The following is a 20,393-nucleotide window of genomic DNA, read 5'->3' as shown; positions in this document are numbered from 1 at the left end:
AAGTGGAATGTGAGTGAGCTCATCATAACTATTAGAAACTAATAATTCATTAGTTAAATGAATTAAACCTATTCTAATTCATAATTTAACAAAATCATCATTTTTTAACCGAATTTGACTCGAACTTATAATTAGGGTTGGGCAAAATAAACTAATCCATACTTAACTATAGTTAACTGTACTATATAATACTAAAAAATACTAATCCATTTTTACTAAAAACTTAAATATACTGTTTTATAGTTTAATTTTTAAAACTGAACTGTTTACAATTTTAGTTCAGTTAACTGTAGGAGAACTAGAACTGTATCCCTCTCTCTTTTCCAATTATTTCTGAAACTGTGACTTTGCCTGCTTTTCTATCCCTCTCTCCTTTCTAGGGGTGGGCAAACTGCACTATTTTCACTGTACTATAAATCTATTACAATTAACTATAAAATAGTTTAAAAAAACTGAACTGAACTAAAAAATAGTTCAAAAAAACTGAACTAAACTATTTTTTAGTTCAGTTAACTACAACACATTTTTCTTCTTTCATAAGATAAGTTTTTCATTTTTTATTATTTAAGAGACACTGGAGAGAGTGGATCACTGACCCAATAGAACATATCCCAGATTTCAGAAATTGTTGAATTTCCTCTTACTTGTTCTTCGGTTCTAATTGTTTGATACTGAGAGAAATTAATCAGAGGCACAACAGAACAAGGGGATGCAGCAACAGAACCTCATTCTTCCTTTGGCTTTCGGTAGGAAGGAAAGCAGAGATTGGATGGTTGAATAAAGAGAGATTATATTAAATCTGTTAGTTGATCATGCAGGGGTGACGACGCAACAAATGCAGTTTATATATGTATGGTTCAGGTACTATAAGGAACAAAAGTTTAAGGTTGGGTGTACTTTGATTAATGCTTTGTTTATATTTCTGTCTAGAAAAATATAAATCAGTTAACCTCACCCAACTGCTAACTGCTATTTGATTGTTTTTCTATCAGTGTGTGTAAAACATATGATGCCCATGCTTAATATGCTATGTTTCAGTTCCTCTCTCACTGGATACAATTATCGCAGAGGTGAAGACTGATACAGGACTGATACAATTAATCTGGTGGCTAATCACCAATGTTAGTCAACTGCATTTTAAATAGGATTTAGCTTGTTCCAACTGAAGAAAAAAAAACATGGTGGGCAACGCCGCATCCAGCCAGGGCAGGGTCCCAATTTCAGAAACTTTGATGGTTTTTAGTCCTCATAGTTTTTAAACTCTTACTATTAGTCCTTAAAATTGGACGGCGTTAACTTTTAGCAGACGTGGCAAACGACGATGTTACGTTTTATGTTGTTTAAGTTTTAAAATGAGATTAAGTATGTTAAGTGTGCATTTGGTTCGTCATCTATTATTTGGGTTCTTCTTCGTCAACGCAGTTCGGGGCAACGAAAACTGAGGAGGTAGATCTGAAGGTTGGAGTTCGTCTTCGAGAAGGTAAGTTGATATGTTTTGTTATTCCTCATGTACATCACCTCCCCATCACCTCCATCGCTATTATTACTCACTGGCAAAACACCTGCACCCATTGAAATTGGCTCCACGACCTTCAGGATTTCCCAGTCTTTCGCTCCACATTCTCTTCTGGTGGCAAAGCCACACTTTTTGCCGTTGCAGTAGGTCCTCCACACGGACTCCTGAAGCAACCTCAAACTCTTCTTCTCTGACTCTTTGTCCTTGTCGCATTCCAGCGCGATTCAAACCAGTCTAGAAGCTATTTCCCGAACCAAACCGATTATGGGTGTTGCAAGCTCGTTGAGGAAAGCGGGTTGGGAACTTGGGTCCTTCTGGAAGGCGAAGTGGACATGGTCGCGATGGTAGGATTCCACAATCTTATTCATTATGATAGTTGCACAGTTGGTCATTGTTGCAGTAAAAAGATTATTGAAGCTTGGGTTCATATCAGAGTATTCAAACAAGTGTTTGCCATGGGCCCTGTTGAATGGAATACCTCCTTCCAGAATTGCATCTTTCAGTTGGTACCTGGAATCACGACCACAAAACATTTTGCTTTACTTTAAATGTTCTATAAATGCATTCTGATTATAGAAGTACGTTTATAGAAAAGTTTATGTTCCAGTTCTAGTTAATGAGTGTAAGAAAAGAAAAATTGACCAGCTGCGAAGCGAGGCCTTGTCATGAGCCAGTGTCATGAAAGGGCCTAAAGAGCCAGGTGTTTTGCCAGTGAGTAATAATAGCGATGGAGGTGATGGGGAGGTGATGTACATGAGGGCTAACAAAACGTATTAACTTACCTTCTCGAAGACGAACTCCAACCTTCAGATCTACCTCCTCAGTTTTCTTTGCCCCGAACTGTGTTGACGAAGAAGAACCCAAATAATAGATGACGAACCAAATGCACACTTAACATACTTAATTTCATTTTAAAACTTAAACAACATAAAACGTAACATCGCCGTTTGCCACGTCTGCTAAAAGTTAACGCCGTCCAATTTTAAGGGCTAATAGTAAGAGTTTCAAAACTATGAGGACTAAAAACCATCAAAGTTTCGAATAGGGACTAAAACCAAAATCGTGTGATACTTAAGGGACGAAAAACATATTTAACCCTAAAAGTAATTAATTCAATTTGTTTTAAAAAATAAGAATATATCATATTTATCTTCACTATTAATGTTTTCTTAAATTTTTTTCTTATTATCTATTAATTAAAATCACATATCCATATTATTTAATAAGAATAAAATAAGATCACCACTTTATTCTAAACTATATCAGGAAGAAGTATTTTATTTATTATTTAATATTTTCTTTTTCTAATACTCCTTGGAAGCTTTAGAATTGTACAAAATCAAAACATTAATCTTCTCCGTCTTTAATGACGTATTAAAAAAATTATCTCTAATTTGTTTTTAAAATTAATTGCTCTATGTACTTCAGTAAAAGTAATAAATTTATTGGGAAAGTGATATTAAATTTGTTTCAGAATGATGTATTTATTAATAGGGTCACTTCTGCATCTCCTCACTATTTTCTTTTATTCCAAAAAATATTCTATATTTTCTTTTATTCCAAAAATACCATATTCATATGGCTTAAGATTTAAACTTGTGATATATTGCAAAATATAAAATTCAGAGGAAACTTCAATATTAGTGTTTCTACTACTTCCATTTTATAAACTTAAAAGTTAGATGCAAATACAAAATAATAATATTAATAATAAATAATATATTATTATTATTATATACTAACTTTATAATGACGAAAGAATTAAATAAATTTCAAATCTTTAACAAATAACTTTCATTTTATTTAATAATATTTTTATATTATTTATCTAATAAATTAAATATTTTATTCAAGTTGTTTGAGTCATGTCGATAAGTTAAAACATAATATAATGTTAAAAATTATAGATATTAAATGTAAAGAGAAATATATATATAAAAAATTTTCTAGAAATTTAGAACAAAATTTTATCATTTATTAAGTAATTTGAAGAAGAAGAAAAATATTGAACAGTGAAAATAAGATTGAATCAAACTTATTTAAGGAAAAGTGTAAATAAAATTTTGTAATATATCACAAGTTTAAATCTGAGTCATGTGAATACTCCATTAATGTGAAGAAAAAAAAATTGTTGAATATAGTAGGAAGGTGTAGGGTATTTTTGGGATAAAAAAAATAGTAGAGAAATGTAGAGTATTTTTGAAATAAAAGAAAATAGTGGAAAGATGATTGAGGTGGTGGAGGGAGCAACACCCTCGTTACTATGTCTAAAACTTTAAACTTTAAATTGTACTGTGTGAGATGAATAGATTATGTTAAGAAAAGGAATCAATAATTTCTTAAGACTATATAATATTACTTTTAGGATCAAATATATTTTTATCAATAAGATATTTCAAAATAAATTTAGATCCTAATATTTACACAGACTAAATTAGAAGCCCACTACACATGTAAACACTATATCATACGTTAAAACATTGAAACAATTAGATAATTAAGAATATTAAATATACAAATAAAGATAAGAAAATAATTTAAAATGATCAGAAGAAAATGTACGAAGTGTATCTTTAAAGGAAATAAAAGAAAATGTTTTATGTTCCTGATTGAGAAATAGTGAGAGTCTCACCTTGAAATTGTATATTTTAAAATATAAGATTTAAGAATTAATAGGAAGAAAAATAGTTTCTTCTTATAACTCCGTTATGTTTTTTCAAGTCTCCGTGGAAGTGATACATACAGGTTAATTACAGTGATGAAGCCGTTTAACAAGTAGATAAAGGAGCCATGCCCAAAACCCTCGGAGGGTAGGTACTACCAGAAACTAGGTCAGGTATCTTATCATTTGGCCCGAGATCATTGATAGGTGGCCGCTGTTTATGGTGATCGGTGACAGCTTGGTAAGCCATTGCCAACGCCAGAGCCTGAAAAAAAAGAGTGGGTAAAAAGCTTGGTATAGAATTACAAATTGAGTACAAAGTCATAAAGTTGTAGTAGTGTAAAAAATGTAGATGATACTGAACACATTGCAGCCTCAAACATACAATGTGGTCTCGGTTAGGGGGAGCATAAATGCCAGTGGTGATTGTAGTTCTTCTTCTACTTCCACCTGGGGGTGGATGAGAGATATTTTTAAATCCTGTTGGCACTACTATGACTGGTAAACCAACAAGATTTCCAATACAAACTCTCTCCCACTCAGTTGCATTGCCAATGAATGCATCAACAGTGAAGGACTCTCTTATTTCCTTTATTAGCCTTCCCCGTGCTCTTTGTGCCTGTATACAATTAATTGCATCATGTCTCAAAAAATAGAATTATTGGTTTAAATGAAATTCTTCATATAAAAGATGTTTGATTTTGATTTAACTATTATAAGTGAACCAAATAAATGGTTGACCTGCATATAGTCCACTGCTGGAATTATGCGACTTCGGCGTAGTTCCGTGGGCCACTGGTCTTGGGCTTCATAAACATTATCATCACCTGATCGTTGCCACTCATCAAAGTGGGCTAGCATGTCAACGTCCATTGTGAAATTTAAGATACCTTGAACAGAATCAACTGTGTAATTCAGTTTGAAAGGGACCATCTTGACACCTTTTGATGCAAGAACATGAACAACCTGAGTTTCATAGCAGAAGAAGTTTGTCTCATGAATAATGTCTTATCCTAACAACATTGAAGAAGTGCACATGTCTTCATGGAAATTGGCATTATGTAAGGTCAAAGCTTGAACCACTTGTCCCAGTGAAATTACTTGAATGACTAACCTCCATATCCGCATCATCGAGATATCCAACGGTCAATTTAGAAATGTCAACCAGGAATGGATCATCAAGGGAGCTATCTTTTGACGAGGGATCATCGATATCTCTTCCCCGAACAATATCGAGAATAATAGCACAATCAGTAGCAGATCTACAGAAAGGGCCGAGCTTATCCTAGAGGAATGGTTACATGTAAGGTTAACATTCACATCATCCTATAAAAAACATTGGATAGTTTGGTTTTACCAAGCTTTCTGAAATGCTCATTACACCACTTCGACCAATAGTTCCAAAAGTTGGGCGCAATGCTGTCACCCCACATCGAGCTGCTGGATAAGTAATAGATCCAGCTGTTTCTGTACCAAACGCGAACGGAACCATACCTGTAATGCAATAAGCAAAATCCCTAATCCATAGCTGAATAAAATAGATAAATCTAAAATTAAGAGTATTATCTTCTTTGGTTTACAATAAGTGATAAAATAAACCAAACAACGGAAAAACCTATAAACACAGATTAGAAAATAAAACAAATAAGTCGAAAAAGTGCAGGCATTCATAGAAAAACTACCAGCTGAGGTGCTTGCTGCAGGTCCAGCAGATGACCCAGTAGAAAATTCCTCAATATTCCATGGATTCCTAGTTCTGCCACCAAACCAGATGTCATCATATGCCAATGATCCAGAAACGAGCTTTGCAACTAGAACAGCCCCGGCAGACTTCAATCTGTACGGAACAATATCATCAACTATACACATAATTGCAGCCATAAATATAACTTCTGGTTGTAGATTTACGTTTGTCAAAGATAATACCTTTTATAGACCCAAGCTTCGGTGTTAATAATTTGATTTTTGAATGATTTTGATCCCCAGGTCGTTTTGTATTTGGGCACTGATATTATGTCCTTCAATCCATAAGGAATCCCATGAAGAGGCCCTTCAATGAAGATCGATATTCAATTTAAAATTCTGTCTCAACTTATAAAGGTCATCCGAAACTTAGTACGTGTCAACTTCCCATCCTAAAATACAGCTCTGTGACTCTGTTAAACGATTGAGGTCTATTACAAGGTACGGAATAGGCATACCTAAACTCTAGCTAATCACGTAATCGTTCATAAAACTGTGGTTTATACTCTAAAGTTTTTTTTGCTCATACACCTTGTTCAGGATATGTAGGAATTTTATATTTATGATGCTGGGATGGATAGGTTCAAGAATAATGAATTAATCCACATTGGTCCTTCTAAAAGTAGAAGCATTAAAAACAAATATTTTTTTTAACGAGCAGATGCTTGGAGAAAAATGTAACTACCCAGATAGACTCCCTGGCTGAGCAACTTATCTGCTTCTTTGGCTTGCTCCTGTGCTAACTCTTCGGTACAAGTGACTACAGCTTCAAGCGTAGGATTATACCTGGTGTTAATTCCAGAATCCACACGACATAGTTAATCAGGAAAGTATGTACTCAAGTCACCAAAACAAGAATACAACACACAACACAAAGCATGTTAAAACAACTGCTACCAAATTAGCATTCCAAAATTAGTACTACTTTTTCAATCTCCGCAAGAATATTTGTGTAAGCTGCTGAGAAGTAATTTGCTTTGTTTTGATGAGTTCACCTAACTCGAGAACCTGGTTTGATACAAGGGAGAAAAAGTCATTCATGAAATAGAAACACGTGCTAAAATGTTTATGTAAAATATATAATCAAAGTCAAATTAGTGGTCCGTCAGGTATGATGGAACACTTACACTCATAAAGGCAATATCATCTTCAGATTCAGGTCTCTGTACTCCAGAGATGGAAGGATAATTGAAACCTTTGTTTTCATAATGAACTGGGTCATAGTTCCAATCAGCATTGAAAACTAAAGGAGAAGGATAATGCAGCCCGCCATTCTCATAAGCTACAAGTTTTCTATTGGCTTTTATGATTGGAATATTGAATTCCTTTGCACCCTCAGCAATCTTCCCAATCTAAGGGAAACAGAATTAGTTACCTCACAAGCATCACAGTACCAACAAACTAACAAGTCAAGGAAAATACCTGTTTATCGTCAAAGAAGTTGGCGTCAAGTAATCCAAAGAAACATCCTAAGCTGGAAATATTACATTTCATCTCTGATAATTGACATTGATTTTTACTTCCCTGGTTGGTTGCAAAACAAAATAAAGCGACATAAATGAAAATAACAAATTATAAAGAAATACTCACAAGCCACAACTTTGGGTACCAAACCAACTTTACATTTAATCACATTAAACTTTTGTAAGAGCGTGATGGTTGTTGACTTAGTTACAGGAAAAATGCCAAAAACACATTCAGTACAACCCTCCTTTCTCTATCATGAGATGAAGTCCACTCGGCCATTCCATGTTTAGTGGGTTCTGAGATAACTTCTCCCAAAAGCTGTAAAATCTGTGCTAAAATGTAGCATCAGATTTGAGAGCGTGTAGATAAAATTTCGTACTAGTTAAATATTTGCCAGTTTTGGTAAGAATTTTGGCGCCGATTAATTTGTGTTTAGATAATTATTTCCATACCTAGAACTAAAAAAAAGAAATAAAATTCTCCCGTAAACTAAAATCATTTACAAACCAATTTGGATAAGTTTTCTCATTTTAATTTTCAGATAAAATAATTTTAACACTGGAGAAGAATTCATTTCATTTTTTCTCTTATACCTTGTAACAATTGTTTCGAAACTTATCGAAATAGCCTAACTATACGTATTCACACACACAGGTCATAAGCTATCAGATACTAACCTGCATTTTCTGGCAGAATATTTTCCATATTCTGTTAACCGTTCTCACCTGTTTTACATTATGTCAGAGAGAGCAGCGTATTTGTTTTCGTATAATTCAAAAGAAAAAAAAATCAGAGAAACTATATATCTTCAGTTTTCGCTATCCTACTGTACATACAGTAATCGAAAAAATGCAGTGGATTCGTTGACCGCATAAATGCTGGTAAATCATAGGAGTATATAAAAACGCTAGATCGAAAGTAACTGTGATACAAAAGTGAGGAGGAACGTACCATTGGTGTTAGGTTTGGTTTTGAACAAAAGGAGGATTGAGAAGAGTGAACGAAAGGCAGAAGCAGAAGAAATACAACAGTTGTTGAGAAGTGGAAGGTGAGAGTGCCACCGCTACCACGTGTGCCATCTGTAACTGCTTCTCGGTGACACTTGTTCTTCCGCATGCCGTTCTTTCTCCTCTCTGTTCCTCCCGATCACTTTATCTGCAAATAGAGTTGACCATGGTAGCTTCAATCTTCAACCCTTTTTTCACTATCTTGGTGTTTCTCTAACCAAGATATTTTTTAATGTGTTAAACTTGTGTAACTCTACTGTTATTATTTTTTATAGCTTATTTTTCATATATTTTTAAAAATATTTATAATTAATTTAATCATCCAACACTATCTTTACTTATTTGAATTAATATAATATCCTTATTCCTTCGTCCATTCAGACACATAAAATATAAAACTCTGATGTGATCATGAAAAGAAGAAAACAAAATTAACTATAAAAAAAACATAAATTTATATTTTATACTGATTTACACAAAATTGCTTCTTCTTTTTTTATGTATGACTCACAAAAAAGAGACTAAACCATTAATCCAACATCTTCATCTATTATTCTTCAGACGAACCACTGTGGTATCCGATTAAAAAGAGATTAATTTAATGTTAAATAAATTAAAATACAATATAGTTATAATTATTTCAAAATTTAAAAATATATATTTGAGATAAAGAGATAAAAAATTACATTTATTTTAATATTAATATTTGAATATTGAATTGAATTTGACATCAAAACTTCTGCCTGTGTTCTTCAAAAGGTATAAAAAGAGACTTGAGTTAAAAAGTAATGTTATTTAAATTCTTACCTATACATTTAACATTCACCTTGATCTTACGTCCCAGGACATTTATCAATATAACCTAATTGTAAAACAAATGACCAATCTACTAAGAATGTTAAAGAAAATGGTCTTCTAGAGATAAAAAAAATTATTTTTTAAAAATAAATAAGAATTCTTTTTAAACATATTTATAGCTTTTTATCCTTCATTTAACTTAATTATTTGTCTTAGAAAAATTGTATCTTACTGTTTTTATTATTTATTTTATTACACTTGTATATGTTTTTATGTTTAATATTGAAAAAAAATGAAATAAGCTTCAGTTTGTAATTATAAAATTTAGAATACCATTGAGATTAGATTTTTAACTTAATGTGATATTTAATTATGAAATAAGCTTCAATTTGTAATTATGAAATAAGTTTAAAAAAGTTTTCCATTTTATGTTCTTAGTAATATTATAAATAGATAGATAGATAGAAAAAGATGTCATCTTAGTTGTATAATATGGAAGTCCGTTCTGAATCTAAGAGTCTATTTTAAATTACACAATTCAAACTTTTATAAAAAAATATTTTCAAATTGTCATAATACAGTTTTGTGTTCTAAATTACTATTCTCAATTGTGTAATCCAATACACATTCTTAAAAGATTTTTAAATCATATAATCTATAAAGAATGTTAAACCGAAAGATAAATTGAAAATTTAATATTTATAAAAGCGCAGAAGAAAAACACGAGAAATAATGTAAAAGGAAATTCCAAAGCATGATTACCACAATTTTAGGTTCTTTTACTTCGCCGAGCTTTGCATATGTTATGCTAAATTTCAAAGCATTACGCAAATATTTTTCATTCCAATGGCTGAATATATATATATATATATTTAAGATGTTATTGTTCGTCACTTTGAAGATCCTTTCTAAGACTTTATCCAAATCGAATCTAACTGTTTATGATTTTCTCTTTCTCATTTTGTGTGAAATTAAACCTATAAAGAAAACGAACAACTAATGATCTTATCTACAATATTTTTGGAAACGTAAAAGATAATTTTCAAAGTTGCAGCCTTTGAAACGTAACAGTTTTTCTAATCATTAATAAAGTTGGTACATATCAATACAGAATGATGTTAAATTGATTATATTATAAAAACGAAAACGTAGATATCACCCATGAAAAATTCTCCTCTTATTTTTTTTATTCACTCGTAGTTGGTTGAGACTAGTTTAGAAATGCCTTAGCAATAGATTTATGAGTTGGTCTAAAAATAAGATTAGGTTTGATACGTTGAACAATTATGTTTTTTTTTTATAATTCATATACATTTTAGTAAGGGTTGAATAAAGTGTTAGATATGACATAAACAATTTTTTTAATTAAACTTCAAAAGCTTGTTCAAATAAATGTGGATTAGAAATGCTAAAAGAAATAATTGTGGTCTAAAATGTTTCCAAGGTATTCCAGGTATAAATATATAAGCATAGGAAATGAACAAACAAAAACCCAATTGTTTATTATTCGATGAACTAGTAAAATATTTCTAATCTTTACAAACTGTAAAGAATTTTACTATTAAAATGGATTACAGATAAATTTTTAAGGTATTTTTATAATAAATGTTATTTATGTCACTTCTTAAACTTAAGTTCTTTATGAATTTAAGATTTCAAGTTTTTTTACTAAGTTATTCTTAACTTTCATAAATAAACAATTGATAAAAGTGTTCTCAATATTAAGAAAGTCCATTTATAATATAGCTTTGGGTATGAAATAAGAACAATTAGTATTAACACTTAACTATATAAACATATATATGAACAAGTCATGCAATAGTTTAGTTGAAGTTCAATATTTTAGAATGCTTATTATTGTTGACTTAGTACTTCCTCGTATTTATAAGTGATTAAGGAACATATCACCATTTAGATTAATTAATATGTTTGAAATATGATCATTCTTTTGAGATTAAGTCAATTATTTAAGAGATAATGAGAGTATATATATATATATATATATATATATATATATATATATATATATATATATATATATATATATATATATATATATATATATATATATATATATATATATATATATATATATATATATATATATATATATATATATATATATATATATTACTTTTGATGTTGTTGGGAAAAAAATGAGTGCTTCTATCCCATACATTCACCTTTTCATTTCTCATTGTTTCTTTATGTTTCTCATTAAAGGTATACCTTGATACATGACATGGTTAGTGCCCACATGAAATTATTTGTAAGATTAATGGAGATCACAACCAGTGAAGGCTTTTGCAGATAGTGGTTGGCTGGGACTAAAATAATAAAACATGTGGTTGCTTTTCTGTTCAAAACTACTCATTCATTTTGTCATTTTCTGAAGAAATGCATAAAAGTCAATTTTCTGTGAAAAAAAATAGCCAATCTCCTCCACAACAACATTTGGACACTTCTATTGGCATGCTTTAGGCCTGCCCTTTGAGTCAAAACTCATATTAGTATTCTTCTAGCAGAATAAACATGTCATAAACCAGATATAAATAACTCAAACCTATACCTAACCCTTTATAGTTCTCCTTCAAGATCCAATATTTTCTCCTTTTCTCTACACCCTTTTAGCCAATTCTCAGAAATAAACCAAAACAAGAAACATATAAAGCTTATAAGCATTAACTTGATGGAAGGTCTTCTACCTCTGGTTTTCAGAGCAATCAAGAAACGCAAGACTCGCAGTCAATACCAGTGTCTGTCTTCTGGGGCTGCTCTAAGCCACAACATGAACGTGTCCGACCATTATTACATGCAAGAACCTTCAACTTCAACGCAAAAAGTGGTTCATGATCATGCAGAAAACGTTGGTTATAGGCGATATGATTCTTGTAGGGAATTTTCTAACGAGTTTTCTTCCCAACAAAGAGCCTTTGCTGCTGCTGTCTCACCCGATTCGAAGCAACTCGTCAGGTTTAGAAGTCTGAGAATGTTTCAATGTCTTGCTGGTTAGTTTATGAGGTGAACCCTTTGTATGGCTGTGAAATCCAAATCGTGTGTGTAATTAATTGCAATTGTAAAGACATTCGTGTGACAATAATCCGACAAAAATCTGTGTATTGTAGGTTACATGTGCTGATTAGGTATTAATAATGAAAAGATCTCATGTTGTTTTGGGTGTTAATGATTAGGTTTCAAACGAATGTGTCTAGCTTTTTTTATTAGGAATTCTCAAATTTATAATCATGAGATCATTTTCAAACTACTTTCTTGGTTTCCCTGAAAGATCATGGCGTTGCAAGATTTTAGAAACAAGATAAGCAAGATACAAGATAATGTTTAAATGTCATATTTTTATCATAAAAGAATCACTTTTAGATCTTTCTATATCATTATAAGATGGTGTTAGTTGGTAAATCAAACTTATTTCAATTTCCCATGAATTATATTTTGTAACTAAAAGTCGCATATTGCGTTGAACTGGGTGCTTTTTTATTTCCGGAAATACTTTTGTTGAGATTAGACAACGAAACTGCTCCACTTTGATTCCGAAAAATCTGCATATAGTAATAATTAACTTTTAATTATAAAACCACTGTTGTTATGGCACAAAAAACATAGTGAATAAGAAAATCGATTTTTTTTATATGCAGGTATCAGATGCTTGTATATATACGTTTATAAATTGTGCAAGACTTTATCAAGTTGCACATATTCATCATGAAGGCTGAAAGAAAGCACAACTAACCAATTCTACAAATTTTTAGATGAATATACAACTAGTGACTTTTTCTTACTAAGAAGAAGCTTAGGATTTGTGGACCAGTTCTCTTTTTAGGCGAAAAACTGTTTCTTAACAAAAATAAGGATAATGACATATATCAGTAAGTTAATTATCTTTTAATTGTTTATTGAAATAAATTATTGAGCCCTTGTTATATTTCTTATAAAACTATAGCTAATTTACAAAAGTGGTGTAAGTTTTATTTAAATTTATCAAATGCATAAATTTTAAAATTTTTACGGAAATTGGTAATCGTGCTTGACAGCACCATTTCAATTTGAAGCATCTTGCTTTCGGTCAAATTCTCCACGGTGAAATTGTAGTTGTGCCACAAGCATATGTTATTTTTTTTTTTCTAGTTAGTAAATTTGTTTAATAGTAGGAAGGTTGATTCAATGTGATCCTTTAAATTTTAACTTTTATCTTCAATTAAACCTTTATTAAAAATATTCAATGTAGTTCATTTAATTAAATTAGCATTAATATTATTTGGAAGGTTATTATGTGTGATTGTTTTAATATTTTTTTCACTTATTTCTATTATGTTAATATTAATTATTACGATTCATATTCTTATTTTTATTTATAGTGATAATTATATGATAAGAATATTTGAGAGTTTTTGTTTACATAACTTTTTTTAATTTTTTAATATTGGGATTAGTTACTAGTTTAAATTTGATATAAATTTATTTTTTTGGAAGAAATAATTGGAATGTGTTCCTATTTATTAATAGGTTTTTGATAATACTTCTCAAAAATCATTTGTAAACTAATAATGTGAGATTTTGGTTAGAGTAGTTTGAAATCTCAGCCTTTGTTTCAAATTATAAATAATTTGATTTTTAAAATTGAAATGAATATATATTTTTATTTTATTTGTTTTCTTGCTATTTTATGGGACAGTTGTAAAATCTGTCCAATTTTCTCTTTGTGTATGACTATCTATAAGGGTCTTACTCAAATTTATGACTTATACATGTTGCTACTATAGAAGTGACTGGAATTTTTCTTATAGCTCGTTTTTTTTTCTCTCTTTGTAATGCTATCCAAAATAACAAAATAATATCATTAGATCTATGATTATGGTTTTTCCTCCCATTAAATTTTGTCTCCAAATTAGTATGAATCCTAATATGCATTTTTCTCCAATTTTACGAGGAACTCTAGTTATGAAATTTAGGGTTCTTAATTTTACCTAACCTTATGAATGAATTATGTTTTCCGCTGGATATGGATCAAGTGAAACTGCACCTTAGGAATTAATTGGATCAAGGCACCAATTGAGATTTTTTTTTTCGGTTTATGTGAATCGAAATTTTGAATGCCATGTAATTAATAGACAATGTTTTAATATGCTGAAGACATATAATGATAAGTCTTAAATTCATAAAGTCTCACATATTTATAAAAGTAGTAAGAATATATATATATATATATATTGTTTATATTGTTTCCTCTTTTATAGAGTTTTGAGAATTACTTTTTTATTAGAAAAATTTAATTATTCATTTATTATTGATATTTTTGTTTTGGTACATAATCTCAAAGACATGCATCAAATACACGGGAAAACATTTATTCAATACCTATTAAAGGACAATTTATTCTTCACATAAGATTTTTCACAATAATTCAACTCTCTTTTCGGGTCCTTTGCAGTGGATATAGAACTTGTTTTTTTTAATAGTAGCTTCAAGAGACCTTGTTTTTTCCACTTTCAGATACTATTCTCTTTGTTTAAAAAATATGACTGATGTTTTCAAATGATTAAATATTGCTCATATTAAAATTAAAATAAAATTTTACATTTAATTATCATTAAAACTTTTATTCAAAATAAAATAATTAAATTTAATATATTGTAATTTTCATAAAATTGTGAAAATTCTTATTATGAGGGCGACCTTTAGAGTTTAAATCTAAACATCTAGAGGCTGGGTTTCGGTTGCCTTTGGCGCCAAACCAGAGAGAGATTTTAGAAGAGGCGAAATGGTTCAGTTGTGTTTCGTTCTGGATCTGCGGAGCTTGGCACCTCCATTGCTGAGAGACATAAAGCAGGTACAGCCATGGCTCTAGAACCTGCACAATAAACCTCGTCTTTGCTATTATCTCAACTTCTATGCTTTTAACCTTTGCTTTGTTATCTGAACTGTGCAATAGCACCATTCCGAACAGATCTACGATTTCTGAATTTTCGTGTCTCAATTTTCAGTCGCTGCTTCAACTCGCTAATTTTTACGCCATTTCGAGTTCGTCCAAGTCGCACGTGCGTAAATCGGCCACGCTCGGCGATAAGATCGGTTTGTGCTACGTCTTCAAGAATCGTTTATCTTCTTCTGATGAGGTATTGCTTCTGAAATGGTCATATTTGTCTTCAATTCCTGAGTTGGTTTATAATTTCGAATGCACGAGCAATGGATGCGCTATGATCCCTGCGAGTGAGTTTAAAAGAGTGAACTGAATCTGCTGGTGTTGTAGTTGATGATCGCGTACAATCCCGTAGGAAACTTCATCCTACGTGATTTCCACCATGCTGTTAACAACTTGCCATACGATGCTTTTCAGCCTGATATTGATAACATTTCAGGTACTCTCTCTCCCTCTCTGAACCCACATTTTTCTCACTCTGTTGCAGAACATGCATTGACTGCATCGATGATTAATTATCAGATTCAATGATTTCAAATGTTTTGAGTGATCGAGTGTTGTATTCCTGGCAAGGCAAAGATATAGAGAGAAAAGTAATTGTCATAACTTCGACCTTGCCTGAAGATGTGGACTCTGTAGTGCAGAAGAATCTAATGGTGAGTCAGTGTATTCATGGCATGGATTCTGTGCTATTATGTTTGATAAACTTTTTTTTGGTTCAAAAGATAACTTTTATTTAGTATTTTTTGTTTCGAAGGATGCTGCAGATAAATGTGTATCGGTTGATTTTGCTGTATTTCAGCAGAAGTCAAGCCATCTGACAGATACTCGTGAAAACATCAATAATTTTCGTCGTTGCATTTCTCATCTTGATAATTGCTCTGTTCAGACCTATATCCCAGGTTATGTACCCTCAAACAAAATGTGTCATGGCCATACTTATTCAGTATATAATCCCTTTTGGATATAGAATTTGATCTTTGGCTTTGATGAACACAAAGAAAAGAAAAATCTTTCTTTCAGTGAACGAGTTAACTTAGTAAATTTGAACCTAGGAAGTTTATGGTAAGAGTCTAAAATTGCAGATTTCAGAGTATTCCACGGCCTGGTTAAAAAATGGCTGCAGATTTTGAAAGATGACATGGAGGAGCCGCTGTTAGCTCGCCTCATCTTCAAGGACAATCTTTTTGAATCTGTGAACCATATATTCTGCAACCTGTTTTCACCAGTGTATCCAATAACCAACAACTTCAGGCAGTGTCGGGTAATAGTGCTTACAATCCACAATAACTGACCACTTAACAAATTTTAGCGCATGTGTAATTTTTTTTCCTTTTGAATGAAAAGTAACAAGTTTTTATTTGTTTAGTTTAGAATAGCCAGTAATGACGCCCTAAATAAGTGGCATACACCAAATAGTGACGGCTACTGACTAGTGATATGTTATTCCCTAAAAGAATGACCCAATGGATTGTACATTATGTGAACAACCATGTTAACCCATGTCCTTTTCTAAAGATAACAAATCCTCTGGTTGCTTATAATGAACTTATAATTATAGGCTGTTTGATTTTCTCCATAGTATGTTAATCGTAAAACGGTTTTAGAGTTGTAATCATCATCGATACTATTATATGTCAATTTTGAATGTCACGTGACCTTGAAACGTCTACATTAAGGATGGAACGTAAAGGTTGTATTATTACTCAAACAATTCAGAGAGTTTTGACAATATTCTAATGAATATATTACACTAAAATCAGTTGCATATACTTGTTAAATGCTGAATCTTGGTTGTCATTCATAAATCCAGAGGCAAACTGGGCTCACTATCCTTGTTTGGGAAGATTATTATTATTAATTGTTCACTAGGCATTTTATGGGATTAGTTATAACTTCAAGTGGACCTATATCACGACGCTAAGTAAACCTTATCTGAAACATAAGAAACAACAGTGTAATAATGCAAAATAGTTTTGTTTTCTAAATAATTCTGCCTTTCGGATGGCCTTGACATCACTTAGAATTGAATCTTGTGCTATCTAGTATCTACAGGAGATCTCCTTTCCTTTAACTTTAGTTTTATGTTCCACTAATTTAAAGGAAAGGGATGAGGCATTAATTATTAGAATTGTCCGTGCACAGACATGCAGATGCCACGGTATTCCTTTAGATGCTGAAAAAAATTTCAGCAGACTTTCTTGCTCCGTTGCTGGCTGCAATCTGGAAACATTCGATGTTATTGAAAATTCTGTTCAAGTTGGGGAAAAAACTATTCTGTTTCTTCCTTCATTCTATAATTCCCTGAAGCTCCAGCAAATCACTTCGCCAATCAACATTAATGTAACTGAGAGGATAAATTTGGCATCTGTTGATGAAGGTGTGTATTTGCTTACGGTCTTTCGTATATAACTTCCGCTTAATATTATGCAACAAGGATTGATTTTTTTCCAATTTCAATTAAACTGTCAAAGGCAAACGGAGGTTTTATTGCAATCCGTAAGGAACTTCTTAATGGATTGATTGCACAATCAACTTGATCCATCTAGAATTTGTGGTAATAGCCTACTCAAGAGGAAGGAAACGTCTTCATTATTTCACTTCATCCCTTTTCTTTACTTATTTTCATTTCAAATTTTTAAATTATATTTCCCACCAATTTTATTCATCTTTTATGGAGAATTAGAGTGACTGATTAAATAAATTCTAGTAGATCCATCATATTTTTCTAAACTACGCTAGTGGCTTAAGCAAGTTCTAGTAGACCCTGGATCTTTTTACACCATATAGAAATTTGATTTCTTCATTTAAATTTTATGCAGGTCTTATAATCGGGGCCTCATTTGTTGTGGTATCATACTCTTATCATGTGATTGAAACCACTTCAGATGATACTGATCAGTCTGAAGTGAATGTTCAACGTGTGTATAAAATCCACTCCCACTTTGAAATTCTATTTAAGTGTCACTGTTACTCTTGCATTGCTCTCATTCAATTTATATTGGTCCAATACTTCACAAAGTTTACATTCCATTATGGCTCTAATTTAGCAGTTTTTCGAGGCCTTTCCAGCTTTCTACACTCCATGAACCAAGGTTTGATATGCTCTTCAAATTATGATTTGGAAACAATGGCAGAGGCTCCATGTCATTGCTATTATATTCTGATGCCATCAGATTCAGGACCAATGCTTATGAGGGTGAGAACTAGCTTCCTTTTGCTGCTCATTTATCCCTCTTGTTCTCTGCACATTTACACGCAGTAGCATAATGGTAATTATGCCTGTGCCATTCCTCGTTTCCACTGCAGTAATATGCATTTTGGCTAATATATCCGATGGTGATCCATTACTTTCAATTGTAACAATATCCTTAAAATATGCAGCGTCTAGCAGGGGCAGAAGAAGTCCTAGGAGTTCCTGACAATCGATCTGTTGATTCATCAATCAATAAGGAAATTGCGAACTCTGTTCAAGCCTGTCTGCTAAAGGTTAATTTAAACATTTTCCTAAAATTTCTTCGTGTTTTTTTTTTTTGTGTTTTCCCCTCCAACGTCATATCTGTAGATAATAACAGTACACATCCTCGTGCATGAAATTTTAATCTATATTTGTTCCTCAATCTGCTAGGAGCTCTACATGTGTGAATTTACCTAAGAAAATTTTGGTTTTTCATCATCTAAAGTTTTCCTGTAGTGCGAGGAAGTAGCATGTTACTAACATCTTGTGTTTTGGAAACACTAATTCCCCAACTTTTACTATTTATGTGTTAACAAATATTAGATGTTCAATTTGGAATGAATCATTTAAATATTTACAATAAGCACCTTCTATCTTGGAATGTGGAAACCAAATTTGCTTGCAGATTGATCTAACGGACTATGACCCATTGCTGCATGAAAGAGGCTTTCATCAAAAATTAAATGTGCTTGTCAAAGAAAGCCTTCAATTTGGGTGAGTTTCTACTTCCAGCTGACATGTGAGAATGCATGTACTAAGAACACCCTTTGGACATGAATAACCACTCAAAAAAATAAGTTAACGTTTTTTTTTATTTCTTTCAAAAGAATTAAAAATAACATGAATGGGATGACCAGTCCTTTGGAACATATGCTGCCAAATATAGAGACTGACTTCTTATTTTTGTGGATGGGTTATTTACTAAACGAACCTGAGAATTCTTACATTCACTTTTTTCTGAAGAAAAAGTATGACCTTATGTTTTAATTCCAGGACCTATTTCTTCTGGCTTGTTTTGTTCTAAATGAACAATATTGGCAAACCAATTGATTAGCTGATTTTTCAAAGTTGTCTATACGTTTTCATGTTCATAGTTAATTATGATTTCATTATGCTGTAGGTCAATGTTTTCTAAATTAGAAGGTTCATTTTCGGAACTAAGCTCAAGTCCACAACCTTCGTCTGAGGTGATCGTTAAAGCAGAACCAGCCACAGGTGTCCTGGTGAATGAGGAAGCTTTGACATTGGATATAGCGGATCAAGAAGAGAAGACCATGGCCTGTATTACAGAAGAATGGAAGCAATTGGTTGTAAGTGAAGACCCCAAGTTGTACTCTCCATCTTGTATGTCCAAAGCCAAGTTGGGTCAATCGAGTGCGTGTGTATCACCGCGAGATGGAAATAATAGACAGCTAGACAGAGAAACTTCAAGGATTCTGGAGAGGTTGGAGGTTCCGAGGCCATTAAAAGCAAAGAGCATCTCACCTGGTTCAAATGAAAATTGCACGAAAAATACTAGTGTGCCCATAAAGAAGCCTCTTATACCATTTCAGCCAACTCAAGGTACAGAACAAGTCTTTGTTGGTAGCCAGCTAATAAAACCTAATTTCCAGAGGCTAAAAAGGAAACATAGATGAAAAGAAGGCAACTCCACGTTTCACGTAAACGTATCTTCAGAAAGTCGATAAGGTTAGTCTATTTCTTTCCTCTTTTGAGTTCTGTTGCAAGTGATTTTTTTATGTAACCTGCTTAAGCTAATCATTGAACAGTTTTAAGGGGCAAGAAGTATGCAAATGTCTAAAAATTAATGCTCATTTAAGCTTACTGAACATATTAACAGATCTTTGAATCATTAAGTCTATCACTAAACATATTAATAAAATCACGTCTTTAGAGACTGTTGCACTTACAACAGTTAAACATAAGTGTTAATGAGTTGGAATAACCTTGATAAATTAGTTTGGTGTCCAGTTGATTCCTTCAAACTTTTATTGTTTGGATAGCTAGTCTTAATTCGAAAACTACGG

The 20,393-nt window shown here is 31.9% G+C and overlaps 3 protein-coding genes across 6 annotated transcripts; 2 read left to right on the top strand and 1 right to left on the bottom strand.

Annotated features, from left to right (window-relative positions):
* Nucleotides 1-4,125: 4,125 nt before the first annotated feature.
* LOC108332536 (uncharacterized) lies at nucleotides 4,126-8,605 on the bottom strand. Of its 3 annotated transcripts, none has more exons than XM_052871411.1 (13): nucleotides 8,340-8,605; nucleotides 8,066-8,113; nucleotides 7,344-7,445; nucleotides 7,049-7,273; nucleotides 6,847-6,929; nucleotides 6,607-6,707; nucleotides 6,105-6,228; nucleotides 5,861-6,015; nucleotides 5,536-5,672; nucleotides 5,293-5,463; nucleotides 4,920-5,144; nucleotides 4,543-4,797; nucleotides 4,126-4,443 (listed from the first exon to the last, which is right to left on the bottom strand). In XM_052871411.1, exons 1-13 carry the CDS (start codon nucleotides 8,502-8,504, stop codon nucleotides 4,285-4,287), a joined length of 1,950 nt encoding a protein of 649 aa, XP_052727371.1. In that variant the 5' UTR covers nucleotides 8,505-8,605; the 3' UTR covers nucleotides 4,126-4,284. The 3 variants fall into 3 exon arrangements, with proteins under 3 accessions (XP_052727371.1, XP_017423336.1, XP_052727372.1); XM_017567847.2 differs by having other exon boundaries at nucleotides 4,564-4,797; nucleotides 8,340-8,602; XM_052871412.1 differs by lacking the exon at nucleotides 8,066-8,113 and having other exon boundaries at nucleotides 8,340-8,604.
* Nucleotides 8,606-11,744: 3,139 nt separating this feature from the next.
* Nucleotides 11,745-12,377, top strand: LOC108341568 (uncharacterized). The gene has a single exon (XM_017579239.2). It carries the CDS (start codon nucleotides 11,883-11,885, stop codon nucleotides 12,204-12,206), a length of 324 nt encoding a protein of 107 aa, XP_017434728.1. The 5' UTR covers nucleotides 11,745-11,882; the 3' UTR covers nucleotides 12,207-12,377.
* Nucleotides 12,378-14,924: 2,547 nt separating this feature from the next.
* Nucleotides 14,925-20,381, top strand: LOC108337723 (uncharacterized). Of its 2 annotated transcripts, XM_017574310.2 has the most exons (12): nucleotides 14,925-15,038; nucleotides 15,193-15,324; nucleotides 15,459-15,567; nucleotides 15,651-15,784; nucleotides 15,886-16,030; nucleotides 16,214-16,392; nucleotides 17,274-17,508; nucleotides 17,951-18,049; nucleotides 18,182-18,327; nucleotides 18,513-18,617; nucleotides 18,992-19,080; nucleotides 19,487-20,381. In XM_017574310.2, the coding sequence occupies exons 1-12, from the start codon at nucleotides 14,970-14,972 to the stop codon at nucleotides 20,001-20,003; spliced, it is 1,959 nt and encodes a 652-aa protein (XP_017429799.1). In that variant the 5' UTR covers nucleotides 14,925-14,969; the 3' UTR covers nucleotides 20,004-20,381. The 2 variants fall into 2 exon arrangements, with proteins under 2 accessions (XP_017429799.1, XP_052729200.1); XM_052873240.1 differs by having other exon boundaries at nucleotides 17,951-18,327.
* Nucleotides 20,382-20,393: the final 12 nt, after the last annotated feature.

Source organism: Vigna angularis, chromosome 1 (genome assembly GCF_016808095.1).
Source record: "Vigna angularis cultivar LongXiaoDou No.4 chromosome 1, ASM1680809v1, whole genome shotgun sequence".
Taxonomy (NCBI): Eukaryota; Viridiplantae; Streptophyta; class Magnoliopsida; order Fabales; family Fabaceae; genus Vigna; species Vigna angularis.
This window is presented reverse-complemented; position numbering and strand designations above follow the sequence as displayed.

Bases quoted from the DNA above. Each gene is read 5' to 3' on its own strand.
- LOC108332536 (XM_052871411.1), bottom strand. From the start codon at position 8,504: ATGCGGAAGAACAAGTGTCACCGAGAAGCAGTTACAGATGGCACACGT. The intron at 6,708-6,846 runs GTAGTACTAATT...AATTAACACCAG, and splicing joins TTCTTGCGGAGATTGAAAAA to GTATAATCCTACGCTTGAAG. The intron at 4,444-4,542 runs GTTCAGTATCAT...CTTTTTTTTCAG, and splicing joins TATGTTTGAGGCTGCAATGT to GCTCTGGCGTTGGCAATGGC.
- LOC108341568 (XM_017579239.2), top strand. From the start codon at position 11,883: ATGGAAGGTCTTCTACCTCTGGTTTTCAGAGCAATCAAGAAACGCAAG.
- LOC108337723 (XM_052873240.1), top strand. From the start codon at position 14,970: ATGGTTCAGTTGTGTTTCGTTCTGGATCTGCGGAGCTTGGCACCTCCA. The intron at 17,509-17,950 runs GTGTGTATTTGC...AATTTTATGCAG, and splicing joins TTTGGCATCTGTTGATGAAG to GTCTTATAATCGGGGCCTCA. The intron at 19,081-19,486 runs GTGAGTTTCTAC...ATTATGCTGTAG, and splicing joins AAAGAAAGCCTTCAATTTGG to GTCAATGTTTTCTAAATTAG.